The sequence below is a fragment of the Bison bison genome, unplaced genomic scaffold (assembly GCF_000754665.1).
Source record: "Bison bison bison isolate TAMUID 2011002044 unplaced genomic scaffold, Bison_UMD1.0 scf7180017864376, whole genome shotgun sequence".
Lineage (NCBI taxonomy): Eukaryota > Metazoa > Chordata > Mammalia > Artiodactyla > Bovidae > Bison > Bison bison.
In genome coordinates this window covers 11,580,118-11,601,568 of record NW_011494948.1, presented here as the reverse complement: position 1 = coordinate 11,601,568, position 21,451 = coordinate 11,580,118, and the positions used below count along the sequence as shown (strand labels likewise).

The following is a 21,451-nucleotide window of genomic DNA, read 5'->3' as shown; positions in this document are numbered from 1 at the left end:
TGACACTGTTTCCACTGTTTCCCCATCTATTTCCCATGAAGTGATGGGACCGGATGCCATGATCTTCGTTTTCTGAATGTTGAGCTTTAAGCCAACTTTTTCACTCTCCACTTTCACTTTCATCAAGAGGCTTTTGAGTTCCTCTTCACTTTGTGCCATAAGGGTGGTGTCATCTGCATATCTGAGGTTATTGATATTTCTCCCAGCAATCTTGATTCCAGTTTGTGTTTCTTCCAGTCCAGCGTTTCTCATGATGTACATACATATCAGCAATTATTTTAAGTGGAAATGCCCTAAATTCTCCAACAAAGACACAGAGTAGCTAGATGAATAAAAATAAGATAAGACCTATCTATATACTGACTACAAAAGATTCACTATAGATGTTAAGACACATATAGATTGAACATGAAAGGATTGAAAAAAATATTTTATGCAAAAGGAAACCAAAGGAAGCTGAGGTAGTGACACTTGTATTGGACAAAATAGTCTTTAAAACAAGACTGTTACAGAAAACAAAGATGGATATTATATAATGATGAAGAAGCTGTTCAACAAGAGGATTTAACATTTGCAAACATTCATACATCTTACATAAGAGCATCTAAATATAGAAAGCAAATATTAAGAGACCTAATGGTAGAAACAGATAGTAATACCGTAGTTGTTCTGCTCAGACTTAATATTTCATGATAGTTCAGTCTTACTGGGTTGTATGTTTCCAGGAATTTATCCATTTATTTTCTAGGTTGAGCAATTTGTTGGAATTTATTTATTATAAATATTTTCCTATGATTCTTTGTATTGTATTTCTGTGTTATCAGTTACAACACCTCCTATTTCATTTTTTATTTTATTTGAGTTCTCTCTTTTTTTCTTATACATATAGCTAAAGGCTTGTCAATTTTGTTTATCTTTTCAAAGAACCAGCTCTGAACAGATTTATAACTGGTAAGGAGACTGAATCAGTAATCAAAAACCTCCCAACAAACAAAAACCAGGACCAGATGGCTTCATTAATGAATTCTACAAAATATTTAGGGAATTAATATTAATTCTTCTCAAACTCTTCCAAAATATTTGAGAAGGGAGCTCTTCCAAACTCATTTTACACGGCCAATATTATCTTGATACCAAAACCAGAAAAGGACACCACAAAAAATGAAAATTATGGGCCAATTTAAAAATAGGCTAAAGATCTAAACAGACATTCTTCAAAAGAAGACATACAGGAATAATTTGCTTCAGTATGCTTTGCTTTACTAGTCTTCCTAAATATTGTGTTTTTCAGCAAATTGAGTATGTGGCAACCTTCTGTCAGCCAAGTCTACAGGTGCCATTTCTAATAGCATTTGGTTATTTTATGTCTCTGTTCCACATTTTGGTAATTTTCCCAATATTAATGGCAACCTATTCCAGTACTCTTGCCTAGAAAATTCCATGGACTGAGGAGCCTGGTGGGCTACAGTCCATGGGGTCGCAAAGAGTTGGACACGACTGAGTGACTTCACTTCACTTCACTTCAAGCAAAAGGATTACAACCCACTGAAAACTGAGATTACAGATAGCATTTTTTAGCAATAAAGTGCTTTTTAATTAAGGTAAGTGCATTTCTTTTAGATATAATGCTATTGTACACTTAATAAACTACAATATAGTGTAAATACAATTTTTATGTACACTGCTGCTGCTGCTGCTAAGTCGCTTCAGTCATGTCCGACTCTGTGCGACCCCATAGACGGCAGCCCACGAGGCTCCCCCGTCCCTGGGATTCTCCAGGCAAGAACACTGGAGTGGGGTGCTACTGGGAAACCACATAAATCATGTGGCCTGCTTTATAGCAATATTCATTTTATTGTGGTGATCTGGAAAAAATACCTCGCAATATCTCCTAGAAATGCCGGTACAGATGGCCAACAGATACACAAAAAGATGTTCAACATCATTAATCATTAGGGAATGCAAATCAAAACCATACTGAGATATCATCTCATATCTTTTAGAATATCTATTATGAAAAAGACAGAAAGTAACAAATCTTGGTGAGAATGTGGAGAAAAGAGAACTTTTGTGCACTTTTGATGGGAATGTAAAGAAGTACAGTCACTTTGTATAACAATATGGAGGTTCTTCAAAGAAATAAAAATAGAACTATTATATGCAATTCTACTTCTCCAGCAATTCTACTTCTGGGTATTTATCCAAAGAAGATGAAAACACTAACATGAAAAGATATATGCACCCTATGTTCATTACAGCACTGTTTATGATAGCCAAGATATGGAAATAACCTAGGTGTTCATTGATGGATGATAGAAAGAAATCGTGGCATATATATATATATACACACACACACACATACAGTGGATACTATTCAGTCATAAAAAAGAATAGCATCTTGACATTTGTGATAACATCGATGGGCCTCACAGGCATTATGCTAAATAAATAAAGAAAACCAAATAATGTATGATGTCTATCATATATGCAATCTAAAGAAACAAAGAAGCTCAGAAAGAGGGACAACAAATTAATGACTTACAGAGGTGATAAAAGAAATGCGTGAAGGGGGTCAAAAGGTAAAAAGAAAACAAAAAGAAAAAAGAAAGGAGCACAGGTTTGAGAACTATGATCCCACATGTCGCAGGGCATGGCTAAAAAAAAAAAAGTAAAGAAAATAAAAAAGAGTAGTAAAAATAAAGGTCTCATCAGTATTTCACGTAGTGATCTTAGTAGTCACTAATGGTCACTGCCTTGATCTATGGCAAAAAAAAAAAGAACTCAGTCAAAAAGTAAGCTTAAGTGAAAGTCACTCAAGTTATATCCGACTCTTTGTGACCCCATGGACTATACAGTCCATGGAATTCTCCAGCCCAGAATACGGGAGTAGGCAGCCATTCCCTCCTCCAAAATTTAAAATATGACGTAAGTCAATGGTGTAAATCAGAAGGATTCAAATATTGGCCTTGACAAGTCATGAGTATACTAAATAAGTGAAACTGGAACAACAAAGTAATTGTGACAAAATCCAGATGAGTGATATATAAACATTCAAATATTACATACAAATTATTAAGTATAAAAAACTAAGTGTAAATTATTAATTATAACTTGTCAACACCTAAAAAGCACAGTGTTAACAATTAAGCTGTAGCAAGGTTAAATAAGAAGGAACTCTGTCATATCAACCTTATTTACTTTTTTTAATGAGCTTACTTGAGGATGGACTGAAGTCATATAGTAAATACACTTATCTTGATTTTAACAAAGGAAAATCTTGCAATTGAAATAGATAATCCCCTTTTACTAAATACTCTCAGGTTAGGGTTCAGGGAGGTTTCAGATTTGCAGATCTCCAAGTTTCCTTCTAGCTTTAAGACTGTGACTCCAGGTGAGAATCACATCACTTCTAGAAAATGTAATGGCATATGAAAATATAAATGAATTATTGATAGTAACTACCTCTATATTATCAATAATTCTATATTACCTATAAAACTTTGAACAAACATAACCAATAAAGCTTTGTCAATGAATAATAAAAGTGAATATTCTCTCCTTATCGAGTATTTCTTTAAAATTTTAATAAACTATAAACCTAACTTTTAAGTGTTCTCTCTACTTGATTTTCTCATGAAAGATGAAAATGCTAATAAGAGATGAAGGAGTAAAGCAATAGAAATAGGGAGAACAGGGTTAAGATTCTTAGAAGCTGAAAATAAAACATAAAAAACTGGATAATTTTAAACTGCCTACATTGAATATTTATTCTGACAAAGTTACCTTCTCTTCTCTCTGCCATAAATGTATTCAATTCTTGTATTGTTGCTTTATCAACAGACATATGTACTTTAAGTTTATCCAGTTCTTCTTGAAGATGCATTCTATGAAAATTAACATAATAAACAATTAGTTTAAATACGTAAGTTAAGAAAAATATGGCAAACATGTAAAGGTGGCAAAAATAATTTTAAAATACATAAATTAGTAGTAAAAAAAAAAGAGCATATTAATATTAACAAATTCTAACAATTAAAATTGAATTTTAATGACATCTGTAAAGTAAAATCTTTCAACTGAGTTTTAACTTTGTCTAAATAAACATACTAAATAATTAAAAACATAAGCTACATAATTTGAAAAAATCTATTGACTTACCAGATCATTTTCTAACACACAGATACACAATATAAAATAATAATAAAACATTAATACCTATCACTGAAAATAAAGAGTAAATCTAAAGATGCCAAATAAAGGCAAAAAACCCTTACTAGTAAAATGAAATTGAGCTACCATGACAAGAGACCTGGATTAAATGACGTCCATGGAGAGCTCTGACCTTGAGACCTGAGTAGACATGAATATTTATCTGCAGGGACCTTCACAGCTGAGACACAAAACTGGATTAACTGCAGGAAGCTGGGACACAACATTTTCTGAATGAAAACCTGAGTATCTGAGCTTATCTGGCTGAAGTTCCATTAAAAAGAAGCTTTTTGTCCAGTCTAAGGGCAAGAAAGAGTCAACCATGTATGATCAGAAACATAAGTATATATTGTTCTTGTTGAGTTACTAAGTCATGTCCAACTCTTTGTGACCTCATAGACTGTAGCACACCAGGCTCCTATGTCCTCCACTATCTCCTAGAGTTTGCTCAAATACATCATGTTTACTGAGTCAGTGATGTTATCTAACCACCTCATCCTCTGCTCCCCTCTTTTTCCTTTTGCTGTCAATTGTTCCTAGCGTCGGGGTCTTTTCCAATGAGTCAGCTCTCCACATCAAGTGGCCAAAGTATTGGAGCATCAGCTTCAGCATCAAGTGAAAGTGAAAGTTGCTCAGTTGTGTCCAACTCTTTGCAACCCCACGGACTGGGGCCTGCCAGGCTCCTCTGTCTGGAATTCTCCAGGCAAGAATACTGGAGTGGGTAGCCATTCCCTTCTCCAGAGGATCTTCCCGACCCAGGGATCAAACCCAGGTTTCCCACATTGCAGGTGGATTCTTTACCGTTTGAGACACCAGGGAAGCCCAAGAACACTGGAGTGGGTAGCCTATCCTTTCTCCAGGAGATCTTCCCAACACAGGGATACAACCAGGAGCTCCTGTATTTCAGGCAGATTGTTTACCAGCTGAGCTACCAGGGAAGCCCAAAAGTGAAAGTGTTAGTCACTCTGTCGTGCCCGGCTCTTTGTCACCCCTTGGACTGTAACCCACCAGGCTCCTCTGTTCATGGAATTCTCCAGGCAAGAATACTGGAGTAGGTTGCCATCAGTCCTTCCAATGAATATTCATGGTTGATTTCCTTTAGGATGGACTGGTTTGATCTCCTTGAAGTTCAAGGGACTCTCAAGAGTCTTTTCCAGTACCACAATTTGAAAGAATCAATTCTTAGCTGCTCAGACTTCTTTATGGCCCAACTCTCACATCTGAACATGACTACTAGAAGAAAACCTTAGCTTTAATTAGATCTTTGTCAACAAAGTGATATCTCTGCTTTTTAATATTACTGTCTAGGTTTGTCATAGCTTTCCTTCCAAAGAGCAACTGTCTTAATTTCATGGCTGCAGTCACCATCTGCAGTGATTTTGGAGTCCAAGAAAATAAAGTCTGTCACTGTTTCTACTGTTTCCAAATCTCTGCCAGGAAGTGATGGGACCAGATGCCATGATTTTAGTTTTTTGAATGTTAAGTTTTAAGCCAGCTTTTTTGCTCGCCTCTTTCACCCTCATTAAGAGGCTCTTTAGTTCCTCTTTGCTTTCTGCCATTAGAAAGGTATCACCTGGGTTGTCCCAGTGCACTAGCCCCAAGCATCCAGTATCGTGCATCGAACCTGGACTGGCATCTCATTTCATACATGATATTTTACATGTTTCAATGCCATGGGGAGGGAGGAGGGAGGAGGGTTCAGGATGGGGAACACATGTATACCTGTGGCAGATTGATTTTGATATTTGGCAAAACTAATACAATTATGTAAAGTTTAAAAATAAAATAAAATTAATTTAAAAAAAGAGAGAACATAAAATAAATAAATAAATAAATAAAATACCTACAAAAAAAAAAAAAGAAAGGTATCATCTGCCTATCTGAGGATGTTGATATTTCTCCTGGAAACCTTGATTCCAGCTTGTGATTTATCTAGTTCAGCATTTCACATGATGTACTCTGCAGGTAAGTTAAATGTGCAGAGTAACAATATATTGCCTTGTACTCCTTTCCCAGTTTTGAACAGGCAAGTTTTTCCAGGTCTGGTTCTAACTTTTGCTTCTTGATCCACAAACAGGTTTCTCAGGAGACAGGTAAGGTGGTCTGGTACTCTTGTCTCTCTAAGAATTTTTCACAGTTTGTTGTGATTCACACTGTCAAAGGCTTTAGTAGTCAATGAAGCAGAAGTAGATGTTTTTCTATAATTCCTTTGCTTTCTCCATGATTCAACAAATGTTGGCAATTTGATCTCTAGTTCCTCTGGCTCTTCAAAACCCAGCTTGTACATCTGGAAATTCTCAGTTCATGTACTGTTGAAAGCTAGCTTGAAGGGCTTAAGCATGACCTTGCTAGCATGTGAAATGAGTGCAAATGTATGGTAGTTTGTACATTCTTTGGCATTGCTCTTCTTTGAAATTGGAATGACAACTGACCTTTTCCAGTCCTGTGGCCACTGCTGAGTTTTCCAAATTTGCTGGCATATTGAGTGCAGCACTTCCACAGCATCATCTTTTAGGATTTGAAATAGCTCAGCTGGAATTTTGTCACCTCCACTAGCTTTGTCTGTAGTGATGCTTCCTAAGGCCCACTTGACTTCACATTCCAGGATGTCTGGCTCTAGGTGAGTGACCACACCATCATGGTTATCCGGGTCATGAAGACCTTTTCTGTATAGTTCTTCTGTGTATTCTTGCCACCTCTTCTTAATCTCTTCTGCTTCTGTTAAGTCCGTAACATTTCTGTCCTTTATTGTGCCCATCCCTGCATGAAATGTTCCTTTGACAGTTTCAATTTTCTTGAAGAGATCTCCAGTCTTTTACATTCTATTGTTTTCCCCTATTTCTTTGTATTGCTCATTTAAGAAGGCCTTCTTTTTTCTCCTTGCTATTCTCCAGAACTCTTCATTCAGTTGGATACATCTTTCTCTTTCTCCCTTATCTTTTGCTTCTCTTCTTTCCTCAGCTATCTGCAAAGCATCCTCAGTCAACCACTTTGCCTTCTTGCATTTCTTTTCCAATTCATTTTCTACATTGCTGCTGCTCCTGCCAATTCGCTTTAGTCATGTCTGACTCTGTGCTACTCTATAGACGGCAGCCCACCAGGCTCTTCTGTCCCTGGGATTATTCAGGCAAGAATACTGGAGTGGGTTGCCATTTCCTTCTCCACATTTTCTATATTACTGACATTAAAATTGAGCCATTATATGTTTGCAGAGACCTGAAGAAATGACAGTAATGTAAAAAGAGGTTTATGACCAGTGTAGATTTAGAGTTCCAGCAGACACAATAATCCACTACAGAGAGGTGTCTAAAACTGAGAGAATGCACAAGAGGAAAGCCACAACAGAAAATAATTCTTAAAGAAGTCAGGTTTGTAGATAAGAGTAAATATGAATAAGCTCAAAGCCATAAATGACAGTCTGTATATCACCCCATTCAAAATGGGAGAATTTACAAGCAAAGAGAAATAACACAATAATTTAAAATGAATTCTTACAAAATAAGAGTTTTTTAAATGGTGATAAAAAAGAAAAAAAGTTATAAACATATATGAAAAAGAACAGGGGTTTTTGAGAGAAGACAAATTTTTAAAAAAGAACCAACTACTATATCTAGAAATGCTAATAAATAAAATAATAAAACTAGTAATAACAACATAATAACTGAAATTTAAAATTCAGTGGATGGATTAAATAGCACACCAACAAAGCTAATAAAACTTTGTAAAATTAAAGACAACACAAAGAAACAAAGCAGAGGAAACAGTAACTATATATATAGTCTGTTGGAATGAGAAGGCCAGAAAGCATCTAATAGAAATTATATGAAGAGAGAATTGAGAAAATGGAGGGGGGAGACAATATTTAATATATAATAACTGAAGATTGAGAACCAATGAAAAATATTAATTAATAGATTGAGAGTATCAAAAATTGAAAGCAGAATTAATAAAACTATATTTACACTAGGAACATACCAAAATTGAGGACACCAAAGAAAACAAGGCAACTCTGAAATGAATAGAATGAGAAAAAAAACAACAATTAATGAATTCAGGAAAGACAGTAGGCTTCTGATATTAATAAGAAAATCTGATGGAAAATAAGTAATATTTTCCATATTCCATGATTTACTACTCACAGGTCCTATATTAAAGAACTATTAAAGAATATTCTATTTCAGGAAGAAAAAACTCAAAAGCAATGTATACAACAAAATAGGATATGATGAAAGAAGTATAAATATGTACATAACAGCAAGCAAACATTTATTAAGCAAAGCAATCAAAATATCTAAGTAAAGGTAAAACTAACATTCTGAACAACAAAATGATATTAGATGAATGAGAGGATCAGAATTAAAGCATTTGAAGATCCTTGCATTGTAAAAGAAGGATGGAAGCATACTGAAGAAATTAAGACTGTCAAATAAATGAAGCATAATTTCAAGAAAAAACATTTAAAGAATGGAAAACAAAAATTTATGAACTAGCAGAGCACGAAAATGAACTAAAAATATAATCAAATTGAAGGAAAGAAGTATCTTTAAAAGAATCATAAAAAATGAAATATACACTAAGAAAAATATTAAGGATAAATATGAACCTTATAGAACAGTGAAAGAAATGATTTGCTAGGAAGATATAACAGTTCTAAATTTTTAGAACTAAAAAACTATATTTCTTGTACTAAACAAGAAATATAATTCTTAAAATAATTCAAATTAAAAGGTATATAAAGTGGAAAAAAAAAAAAACTAGTAGTCTCTGCTTCCCCCCACTCAGTTTACTTCCTGAAAAAAATTAGAGTCTGATACAAATAATTATATTTTTGTTCATAGAAACATAAATACACATATATAAAGATTTAACAAATTGGAATCTTACACATTTGAAATTAGGTTGCACTTAGGTTACAGGTTGATGGGAAGGGCAAACAAACATGCACACATATAGGCATCCATGCTGAGTTAAGTCCAACTCTTCGGGACCCCATGGACTGCAGCCCACCAGGCTCCTTTGTCCAAGGAGTTTTCCAGGAAAGAATACTGGAGTAGTTGCCACTTTCCTCCTCCTGGGGATCTTCTCGATCAAGGGATCGAACCCGCATCTGCTGTGTCTCCTGCACTGGCAGGTAGATTCTTTACCACTGAGCCATCTGGGAAGCACACACATCTATATCCAACCACAAAGTGATTAAGTTTAAATTAGGTTCTTGCTTTGTTTTGCTAAGAACATAGAACATAATGTAGCAAGATGGCCCCACAAAGAAAAACCAGATGTAGCTCATCTTAACTTAGTTTTTCTTGGCTCTTACTTAGATCACTACCCAGTGGAACACAGGGCTACAGCTATTGGAAATGTTATTTCATGCTTCTTTAGAGGTATTCTATGCTTACAGTTGTTTTGTTTTTTTTTTTTAAGGAAGAATTCACAAAGTCTGTACTGTTAATGTGAAGCATTTATAAACTCTAGGGACTGCCTTGTTCTTGAGTCAAAATAAGTACCAACAAACCACACATCTTAATGGGTATTTGGATAAGTAGCTGACAGAGTAAGCGCCCAGGCACTCCCAAGCAGGATAAACATTGGCTACTTAGGGACTCAGATTTATTACCCATTTATTCCGCTGTTTCTGATGTTCTGTTTGGTATGGAAACCACAATTCAAAATCTACTTCTGACTGGACAAATTATGTGAGGTGACTGTATTCAGATGGTGGAGAACAGACTACAATGAACTTTGATCAACAAAGAGAGTCCGAAGGACAGTCCAGATTTCTGCCAGGAGGCACTCATGATGATGTCATGATGTAGGAAGAGGGAGTCTTCAGTGATCAGAAGAAAAAGAGACTGGAGTTTGGGAAAGCTGAAATGTTTGGAATTTGTAAAGCACAGTACTCAGGAGGAAGCTACAGAGGAGGAACTGTAGAACTTTGCATTAGAATTCATTTGAGTCTTTCGATGAATATTTTGTTGCACAAGCATAGTATAACACCGATACAGTATACTAACACGTATATATGGAATATAGAAAGATGGTAACAATAACCCTGTATACAAGACAGCAAAAGAGACACTGATGTACAGAACAGTCTTTTGGACTCTGTGGGAGAGGCAGAGGGTGGGATGATTTGGGAGAATGGCATTGAAATACGTATAATATCATATATGGAACGAGTCGCCAGTCCAGGTTCGATGCACGATACTGGATGCTTGGGGCTGGTGCACTGGGACGACCCAGAGGGATGGTACGGGGAGGGAGGAGGGAGGAGGGTTCAGGATGGGGAACACATGTATACCTGTGGCAGATTCATTTCGATGTTTGGCAAAATCAATACAATATTGTAAAGTTTAAAAAAAAAAAAAAGTTCAGTAAGGCAAGCTGAGAACAACCAGTGCCTCAGAACTATTCCCAGAGCTCTCATGGCACTGGGAGACATGTGAATTCTAACCAGCTAGAGGGAGAAGGCAATGGCAACCCACTCCAGTGTTCTTGCCTGGAGAATCCCAGGGATGGAGGAGCCTGGTGGGCTGCCGTCTATGGGGTCGCACAGAGTTGGACACCACTGAAGCGACTTAGCAGCAGCAGCAGAAGCAGAGGGAAGAATCTCGTTGAACATTAGGGGTACTCAGCAAAGAACCCAAAAGGGTCATTCCAATGAACAGGGTACTCCAAGTCTGTGCTAACAAGGTGTTTTAATATATCTGAAAATATTTAAACTGAAATTTTAAACATACTTCTCTGGGTATAAATAACAGAAAAAAATGGATGGAAATCAGTAAGGACATAGAATGAAAACTCTTCACTGAAAATTTATAAAAGTCTGTCCAATAACATCAAAACACATATTGTTTTCAAGTGCTATGGACTTGCATCAAAATAAAACTATAATGCTGAAACATAAAACATTTTAAATAAAATTTTTAAAAAATTAAATCATGCAAATTATTTTCTATGGCCACAATATCAATACACTTAAAGTAGAAATCAACACCAATTATATCTGGAAAATCTTCAGATATGTGAAATTAAAGAAACTAAAATACTTTTTTCTCAATGAACAATCTAAGAGGAATTAGAAAATATTTGAACTTATAAAAAAATAAAACACAATCTTCGAAAATTTGTGAGGTGCTAAAGCAGTGCCTACATGCATTTCTAGATCATTATATATGTATACTAGAAAAGAAGAAAGACCTACAATGATGTAAGCTTCCAAACTGAAAAAGAAAACTAGTAAAAGAGGACAAAGCAATTTGACTGCTTTTTCATACGTATATTGCTTATCTGGAGATAGTTCCTTTGTGAAATATTTGTTCAAATGTTTTGCTCATATTTCTACTGGATTGACAGTCATTTTCTTATTTATTCATAGGAACTATATATTCTGGGTATTAGCCCTTTGCTAGACATATACCTTTGTCTTTTTGTGCTCTGACACATCTTTCTGGGCTCTGAAAGTTGCCTTTTGATTAACTGAATGGTATCTTTCAATGAATAGAAGTTATTGATTTTAACACAGCCCTGTTTACCATATTTTAGTTTAAATTTAGTCTATTCTTTAAATCTTTGTCTACTACAAAGACAAAAAGGTGCTCTTCTATGATTTTCCTTAAAAGTTTTATTACTTAATCTTTCAAATTTAGACCTGTAGTCCACCTTGAATTGATTTCTATGTATGATAAGAATACAATATCATTATAATATATATAATATAATAATTTAGCTATACAGCTAATTTTTAGCTATATAGGTATATCAACTGCTATTTTGGTTGTTTCCATTTTTAATAATTATAAATAATTCTGTAGTTAACATCCTTGCATATGTGTTGACATGTGAGATTACTATTTTTTGAGTACATACTTTAAAAGGCAGAAAAATGTCTCACACACAAAAAATTATGTAGACTAAGGCAAACAACATTAATGTACCAATTATTTAGATTTTAAAATACTAATATTATGTAATATTTAATCCATAGTTTTCATTTTTGTGAAAAAATTAAATTATTTTGTTACTGAGGATGAGATCGTTAGATGGCATCACCAGCTCAATGGAGATGAGTTTGAGCAAACTCCGGGAGAAGGTGAAGGACAGGAAAGCCTGGTGTGCTGCAGTCCATGGGGTTACAAAGAGTTGTACAACACTGAGCGATTTAACAACAACAACAATTCCGTTGCCAACAAAGGTCCATCTAGTCAACGCTATGGTTTTTCCAGTAGTCATGTATGGATGTGAGAGTTGGACTATAAAGAAAGCTGAGTGCCAAAGAATTGATGCTTTTGAACTGTGGTGTTGGAGAAGACTCTTGAGAGTGCCTTGGACTGCAAGGAGATCCAACCAGTCCATCCTAAAAGAAACTAGTCCTGAATATTCATTGGAAGGTGCAACTCCGATACTCTGGCCACCTGATGCAAAGAGCTGACTCATTTGAAAAGACCCCCATGCTGGGAAAGATTGAAGGCAGGATGAGAAGGGGACGACAGAGGATGAGATGGTTGGATGTGATCACTGACTCAATGGACATGAGTTTGAGTAAACTCTGGGAGTTGGCAATGGACAGGGAGGCATGGTGTGCTGCAGTCCATGGGGTCGCAAAGAGTCAGACAGAACTGAGCGACTGAACTGAACTGAACAATTCTGTTATTCACTTTTATTCCCTCCCTAGAAATAATCAGTACCTTACATTTTTACGTAGTATATATATATATGTCTGTGTATACAATTATATACAACTATATTTTTGTGGATGTATGTGTGTGTTTGTATGTGCACACACACACATATATATATATTCACAAAAACAGTGCTGTTCTATGACTTAAATTTCTATATTTTTAGAGAACGTAGTATATATACTATTATTGAATTTTCTTCATTTAACTCAACTTTTGCTTTTGAGGATCTATACGTTGCTTTATAGATCCAATTCATTCATGTTAAATGCAGCATAGTTCACATTACATTTAATATAAATATAGTATCACCAACTCAGTGGACATGCATTTGAGCAAACTCCAGGAGATAGTGAAAGACAAGGGAGCCTGGCATGCTGAAGTACACTGAGTCACAAAGAGCTGGACATGAATTAGCTCTGGAGCAATAACAACATATTAATATATCATGATGCACTTATATTAGCTAATTATGGACATTTAGATTGCTTATTGGAGAAGGCAATGGCAGCCCATTCCAGTACTCTTGCCTGGAAAATCCCATGGGTGGAGGAGCCTGGTAGGCTCAGGCCATGGGGTCGTGAAGAGTCGGACACGACTGAGCGACTTCACTTTCACTTTTCATTTTCATGCATTGGAGAAGGAAATGGCAACCCACTCCAGTGTTCTTGCCTGGAGAATCCCAGGGATGGGGGAGCCTGGTGGGCTGCCGTCTATGGGGTCACACAGAGTCGGACATGACTGAAGTGACTTAGCAGGGCATTGGTTTGAGCAAATGCACAAATCATAATGCCATTTTTTCCATTTTGTGTCACCACTGTTTCCTTATTGGAAGTTTTTGTTCTACATCTGTTGATTTCCCTGCTAAGCTGTGAGATCCCATAAAAGGGTGGCATATTATTTCTCCATGTGTACCTGTGTCTAGCAGAGTGCTTAGCTGCAGCATTTTCTACAGACTACAAGTTAGTATAAAAACATCAAAACTACCCACTGGAAAGGGTCAGTTTTCATTCCCATCCCCAAAAAAGGCAATGCCAAAGAATGCTCAAACTACCGCACGATTGCACTCATCTCACACACTAGTAGAGTAATGCTCAAAATTCTCCAAGTCAGGCAATACGTGAACCGTGAACTTCCAGATGTTCAAACTTGTTTTAGAAAAGGCAGAAGAACCAGAGATCAAATTGCCAACATCTGCTGGATCATCGAAAAAGCAAGAGAGTTTCAGAAAAACATCTATTTCTGCTTTATTGACTATGCCAAAACCTTTGACTATGTGGATCACAATAAACTGGAAAATTCTGAAGGAGATGGGAATACCAGACCACCTGACCTGCCTCCTGAGAAATCTGTATGCAGGTCAGGAAGCAACAGTTAGAACTGGACATAGAACAATAGACTGGTTCCAAACAGGAAAAGGAGTGCTGTATATTGTCACCCTGCTTATTTAACTTATATGCAGAGTACATCATGAGAAATGCTGGGCTGGAGGAAGCACAAGCTGGAATCAAGATTGCCAGGAGAAATATCAATAACCCCAGATATGCAGATAACACCACCCTTATGGCAGAAAGTGAAGAAGAAATAAAAAGCCTCTTGATGAAAGTGAAAGAGAAGAGTGAAAAGGTTGGCTTAAAGTTTAACATTCAGAAAACTAAGATCATGGCATCTGATCTGGTCACTTCATGGCAAACACATGGGGAAACAGTGGAAACAGTGGCTGACTTTATTTTGGGGGACTCCAAAATCACTGCAGATGGTGACTGCAGCCATGAAATTAAAAGACGCTTACTCCTTGGAAGGAAAGTTATGACCAACATAGACAGCATATTAAAAAGCAGAGACATTACTTTCTCAACAAAGGTCCATCTAGTCAAGGCTATAGTTTTTCTAGTAGTCATGTATAGATGTGAGAGTTGGACTATAAGAAAGCTGAGAGCCAAAGAATTGATTCTTTTGAAATGTGGTGTTGAAGAAGACTCTTGAGAGTCCCTTGGATTGCAAGGAGATCCAACCAGTCCATCCTAAAGATCAGTCCTAGGTGTTCATTGGAAGGACTGATATTGAAGCTGAAACTCCAATACTTTGGCCACCTAATGCAAAGAGCTGACTTATCTGAAAAGACCCTGATGCTAGGAAAGATTGAGGGCAGGAGAAGGGGACGACAGAGGATGAGATAGTTGGATGGCATCACTGAATCAATGGACATGGGTTTGGGTAGACTCCAGCAGTTGGTGATGGACAGGGAGGCCTGGTGTGTTGCAGTTCATGGGGTCACAAAGAGTTGGACATGACTGAGTGACCGAACTGAACCTACCCACTACAAGCTCCTTATTTATTTAGCCAAGGATACAGAAAACATACTGTGAATTTCTGTGCATCTTTTCTTGACTTGTAGCGTTCATATCAAAGATGAGGTGGATTTGCTATATAAGAAAAGCTTAATATCTTGCAGTACTGGAGCCCCTTTAATATTTACTACTCAGAAAGAATGTACACAAACATTTATACTAATGTTTATATTTAGGAGAATATTACCATGTTTGTTTAGCAGGATGTTAACATGATCTTGTTCGTTCATACATTTAACTTAGTGTCAGTAAGGCAACATCCTCAACTAAGTGAAAAGGCTATAAGCCTACTGACATTTCTGTAGGCTTTCCTTGCTCCTTTCTATCTAGCATCCCAAAGAATGGTTTCACTTTATCAGTACACAGCAAATGCCCCAAGAAAAAACCTCATTAGAGTTCGAAATTATTACTCTTCAGTACACCACTGCATACTAAGTCCCTGGCTTAGCACCTAGTTCTGAATGATACTGTTTAAATACTGAATAGATAAATAAATGAAAATATGAATATTTATTAGATAAATATTGAAGGAACCATCCAATTTATAGTTCATAAACTACTAAGTTCATAGTCTTTTGTAAGGGTATCATTATGATATAACAAGTAGATGTATTTTATAAATCTAAATGAATTATCATATGAATTATAATCTATGCAAAATTTTCCAATCATTAGATTGCCATACTACAGCCACAACAAAAACTCTGACCATAATTATTGGTAAAACCACAATAATACAGGTCAGCAGTAGTGTCATTTTAATTATATTTTAAAAACTAATTTAGAGTTGTCATAATTTTTTAATTGGGGCTTCACTAGTGGCTCAGCTGGTAGAGAATCCACCTGCAATATGGGAAACCTGGGTTCGATCCCTGGGTTGAGAAGATCCCCTGGAGAAGAGAACAGCTGCCCACTCTAGTAGTCTGGCCCGGAGAATTCCATAGACTGTGTAATCCATGGGGTGGCAAAGAGTTGGAACGTTAACTTTTACAACTGGATTGGATTTAGAGTTGTCAGAGAATTTCTTATTAAGGTCTTGAAAAGTAAACTCAGTTTTTAAGACTGGAGTTACAAGTACTACCCAAATCTGTGGAGATTTTCTTTGACTGTTTCTTAGCCTTACAGTTTAAAGACAGCTATTACTGTATGTGCTCAGTGTCTGATTCTTTGCGATCCCATGTACGGTACCCCATTAGGCTCCTCAGTCCATGAACTGAATGTTCCAGGCAAGGAATACTAGAGCAGGTTGCCATTTCCTGCTCCAGGCCATCTTCTCAACCCAGGGATTGAACCTAGTCTCTTGGGTCTCCTGCTGTGGCGGGCATATTCTTTAGCACTAGTGCTACCTGGGAAGCCCCTATTTCTGCATAAATAGGGGTAAAACTTACCCCTTAAACAGTCAGGACTGAGTATTATTAAACTAGATCCTACTGTATAACACAAAAATAAGAGTGCCTGGTCTATAGAAAAACCAGCTGAAACTTCTGGTTCCTGACAAGTAGATATATTACCCCTATACTTCCCACTAATTAAATATAAAAGCTCTGAACACAATTACAGGTGGTCCTTTATTTACAATAGTTTGACAATGACTTTTCAACTTAACAATAGTACGAAAGCAATATGCATTCAGTAAATTGCACTTAGAATTTTGAACTTTGATTTTTCCTGGGCTAGTGGCATCCTGCGGAGAAGGCAATGGCACCCCACTCCAGTACTCTTGCTTGGAAAATCCCATGGACGGAGGAGCCTGTTAGGCTGCAATTCATGGGGTCGCTAAGAGTCGGACACGACTGAGTGACTTCACTTTCACTTTTCACTTTCATGCATTGAAGAAGGAAATGGCAGCCCACTCCAGTGTTCTTGCCTGGAGAATCCCAGGGACAGGCGAGCCTGGTGGGCTGCCGTCTATGGGGTCACACAGAGTCGGAAACGACTGAAGTGACTTAGCATAGTGGCATCCTGAAAGATACTCCTGCATGATGCTGGGCAGCTGCAGAGAGTTGTAGCTCCAGCTAGTCATACAATCACAAGAGTAAACAGCCATTCACAACTTACAACCATTCTATACCCATACAGCCATTTTATTTTTCACTTTCAGTACACTAGTTAATAAATTATATGAGATATTTAACACTTTATTATAAAATGGGTTTTGCATGAGATGATTTTCCCAACTGCAGGCATATTTAAGTGTTCAATACATTTAAGTTAAGGTAGGCTAAGATATGGTATCAGGTAGGGGGTCATTATATAGCTTCCCTGGTGGCTCATCAGATGGTAAAGAATCTGCATGCAATGCAGGAGACCCAGGTTCAATCGATGGGTTGGGAAGATCCCCTGGAGAAGGGAATGGCAACCCACTCCAGTATTCCTGCCTGGAGAATTCCATGGGCAGAGGAGCCTGGCGAGCTACAGTCCATGGGGTCGCAAAGAGGCAGACATGACTGAGTGACTAAGCACAGCACAGGGTCGTTATGGGATTCCCAGGGGGCACTAGTAGTAAAGAACCTGCCTGCCAATGCAGGAGACGTAAGGGATGTGGGTTAGATCCCTAGATCAGAAAGATCCCCTAGAGGAGGGCATAGAAACCCACTCCAATATTCTTTCATGGAGAATTCCTTGAACAGAGGAGATTGGCATGCTACAGTCCATGGAGTCACAAAGAGTTGGACACAAAAGTGATTTAGCAAGCATTCAGGGTAGATATATTAAATGTTTTTTTAACTTATGATATGTTAAACTTAGGATGGGCTTATCAAGACAGAACCTCATCAACAGCTGAGGAAAATCTGTACATAAAACAAATACAGGAAGACTCCGAAAGGCAAAGAGAAGGATAGGATAAGGACCTTAGGAGTGAGGAACAACACTAGAAGAACAAATCACAGTGATAAGTTCCATAGATTTCTTCTTTCCTCCTAACATTCTCAATTTAGTACTGGAGAAACGCCAAAATACACAAACAAAATGTCTCAAGGGAAGTCTGCTCTCTCAAGCCAAAGAACCAGGAAAGGGACAGACTAGCAGGACAGAAATCTTATTGATAATATTGATAATAACCACTGGAGAAAGAAGAAGAAGAAGAAACAGCCTAGCTTTTTCTATCAATGAAACCAAATAAGAAGCCTGGACTTCCATGCCCATCAAGTGGTAATGAGGCATCCTTTCACACCACCTTCCATGTGATGTCAGCAGGGGTCAAGTTAGGAGCTAAGACTCCCACCCTCCCTGGCAGTAACAATGTGACCTTCTCCCACAAGCATGATGTCATCAGAGGTTTGTTAAGTAAAAGAGTTAAATAAGATCCAGAGTCTCAAAACATAATACTACAATATCCAAGAGACTACTGAAAATCACTTATCATATCAAGAACAAAGAAGATCTCAACTTGATTGTGAAATAACTAAGAAATGATAACAAGATAACCCACAAGTCAGTGCAAACTAGTACAGCCACTATGGAGAAGAGTGTGGAGACTGCTTAAAAAACTGGAAATAGAACTGTCTTATGACCCAGCAATCCCACTGCTGGGCATACACACTGAGGAAACCAGAATTGAAAGAGACACATGTACCCCAATGTTCATCACAGCACTGTTTATAATAGCCGGGACATGGAAGCAACCTAGATGTCCATCAGTAGATGAATGGATAAGAAAGCTGTGGTACATATACACAATGGAGTATTACTCAGCCATTAAAAAGAATACATTTGAATCAGGTCTAATGAGGTGGATGAAACTGGAGCCAATTATACAGAGTGAAGTAAGCCAGAAAGAAAAACACCAATACAGTATACTAATGCACATATATGGAATATAGAAAGATGGTAACAATAACCCTGTATGCGAGACAGAAAAAGAGAAACTGATGTATAGAACAGTCTTTTGGACTCTGTGGGAGAAGGAGAGGGTGGGATGATTTGGGAGAATGGCATTGAAACATGTATAATATCATATAAGAAACGAATCGCCAGTCTAGGTTCAATGCAGGATACAGGATGCTTGGAGCTGGTGCACCGGGATGACCCTGAGGGATGGTATGGGGAGGCAGGTGGGAGGGGGGTTCAGGATTGGGAACACGTGTACACCCATGGCAGATTCATGTTGATGTATGGCAAAACCAATACAATACTGTAAAGTAATTAGCCTCCAATTAAAATAAATAAATTTAAATTAAAAAAAAACATACAAATCAGAATAACTTGATAAGGATTTTAAAACAGTCATGATGAAAATGCTCCAATGAATGGTTATGTATAATCTTGAAAAAAAAAAAAAAGAAAATCTCAGCAAATAGAGCTATAAAGAAGAATCAAACCAAAATTTTAGAGCTGAAATCACAATAACTAAAATTAAAAAAAAAAAAAAAACCCTTACTTCATGGGCTAAATAAGAGATGCCAGACAAAAGAAGGAAGAATTTTGAAGACAGAACAATAAAAATTACCCAGTTTGGACAATGGAAATAAAATAGTCTAAAAAGTAAAATGAACAAAGCTTCAGAGATCAGTAGGACAATACTAAAAGATCTAACATATACATTAACTGAGTCCCAGACTAAGAAGAATATGGGGCTGAAAAAAATATTTGAAAAAATAATGGCCAAAACTTCCCAAATTTGATAAAAGCCACATATTTAGAGATTCAAGGAATGTAGAATACTCCCAGAAGAATAAACAAAAAGAAATCTGTGCCAAAACATATCATAATCAAAATTTTAAAAGTTAAGAAAAAGGAAAAATTATTAAAAATACCTAGAGAGAATGATGTATTACTTTCAAGGAAGCAATGATTCAATTAACAAAGTATTTTTCATCAGAAACCATGGAGGCCAGAAAGAAGTGGTATAGTCTTCCAGTGCCAAAAAAAAAAAAAATTGCCAACCTAGAATACTCTATCCAGTGGAAATATCCTTTATAAATGAAGGTGAAGATATTTTAGGTAAAGGAAAACTTAGAGTATGTTTGGCCTACCTTAAAAGACAGTCTAAAGAAAAGCTCTTCAAACAGAAAGAAAATGATAAAAGAAGAAAACTTAGGAAAAGAAAAAATACATAATAGTCTATCCTACTGTGTACACATTGCTATATTTAAAATAGATAACCAACAAGGACCTACTGTATAGCACAGGGAACTCTGCTCAACGTGGCAGCCTGGATGGGAGGGGAGTTTCAAGGAGATTGGATACACATGTATGTATCCAATATGGCTGAATCCCTTTGCTATTCATCTGAAACTATAATAACATTGTTAACTGGCTATCCCCCAATACAAAATGAAAAGTTTTAACTTAAAAAATTGGCTATCCTTCTCTTAAAGTTTTATTTTATTTTTTTTATTTTATTTTTAAACTTTACAATATTGTATTAGTTTTGCCAAATATTTAAAATAATATTTGACAGCTGAAGCAAAAAATGTAGTATCAACTAATGAGTTTCTCTAAGTATTTAGAGAAAAGAGTTAAGACAACATATTATAAAAAGAGGAGGGTAAACAGACACAAAGAGAAGTAAGGTTGTTAAGTTTCTGAAGTGGTAAAATGTTGATACCAATAAACAGTGTAATAAATTATGTGTGTGAACTACTTAGAGCAAACACTAAGAAAAGCATATTCAAAGACATATACTCCTAAACCTTAGGGATAAATAAAAACCTAAATCTAAAAATAAGTTCAAGTGACATATAGGAAAGGGGGAAAAGGGAAACAGAGGAAACAGAAAATAATAACATAGTAGATTTTGTTATAATGTCGACATGTAAAAATATAACATTTCTACATACTGGCAATGTACAATCAGAAACCAAAACTAAAGTCATAATACCATTCATAATAGCTTCAAGAGTTACTTTGCACAAATCTAACAACAGTAACTTCCCAGGTGCTACACTGGTAAAGAACCTGTCTGCCAATGCAGGCTGCTAAGAGACATGGGTTTAATCCCTGGGTCAGGAAGATCCCCTGGAGAAGTGCATGGCAACTCACTCCTGTATTCTTGCCTGGAGAATCCTGTGAACAAAGGAGCCTGGTGGGCTATATATAGTTCATAGGATCACAAAGAGTTGGATGCAACTAAGCAGGCATGCATTCATGCAACAATGGTATTAGACATACAGAATCTGCATGCTAAAACTATAAAACACTGATAAAAGAAAGTCTCAACAAATTAAGTATTCATGGAATAGAGGACTCAATGTGGTTAATATGTCAATT

General features: G+C 36.6%; 1 protein-coding gene across 1 annotated transcript in view; it reads right to left on the bottom strand.

Annotated features, from left to right (window-relative positions):
- The window catches only part of CNTLN (centlein, centrosomal protein), a 354,792-nt gene that overhangs the window by 115,179 nt on the left and 218,162 nt on the right, over positions 1 to 21,451 (bottom strand). Inside the window, exon 14 of the mRNA XM_010857100.1 lies at positions 3,784 to 3,884. Within this exon, the coding sequence (XP_010855402.1) occupies positions 3,784 to 3,884 (101 nt within the window). The remainder of the gene's footprint in view (positions 1 to 3,783; positions 3,885 to 21,451) is intronic.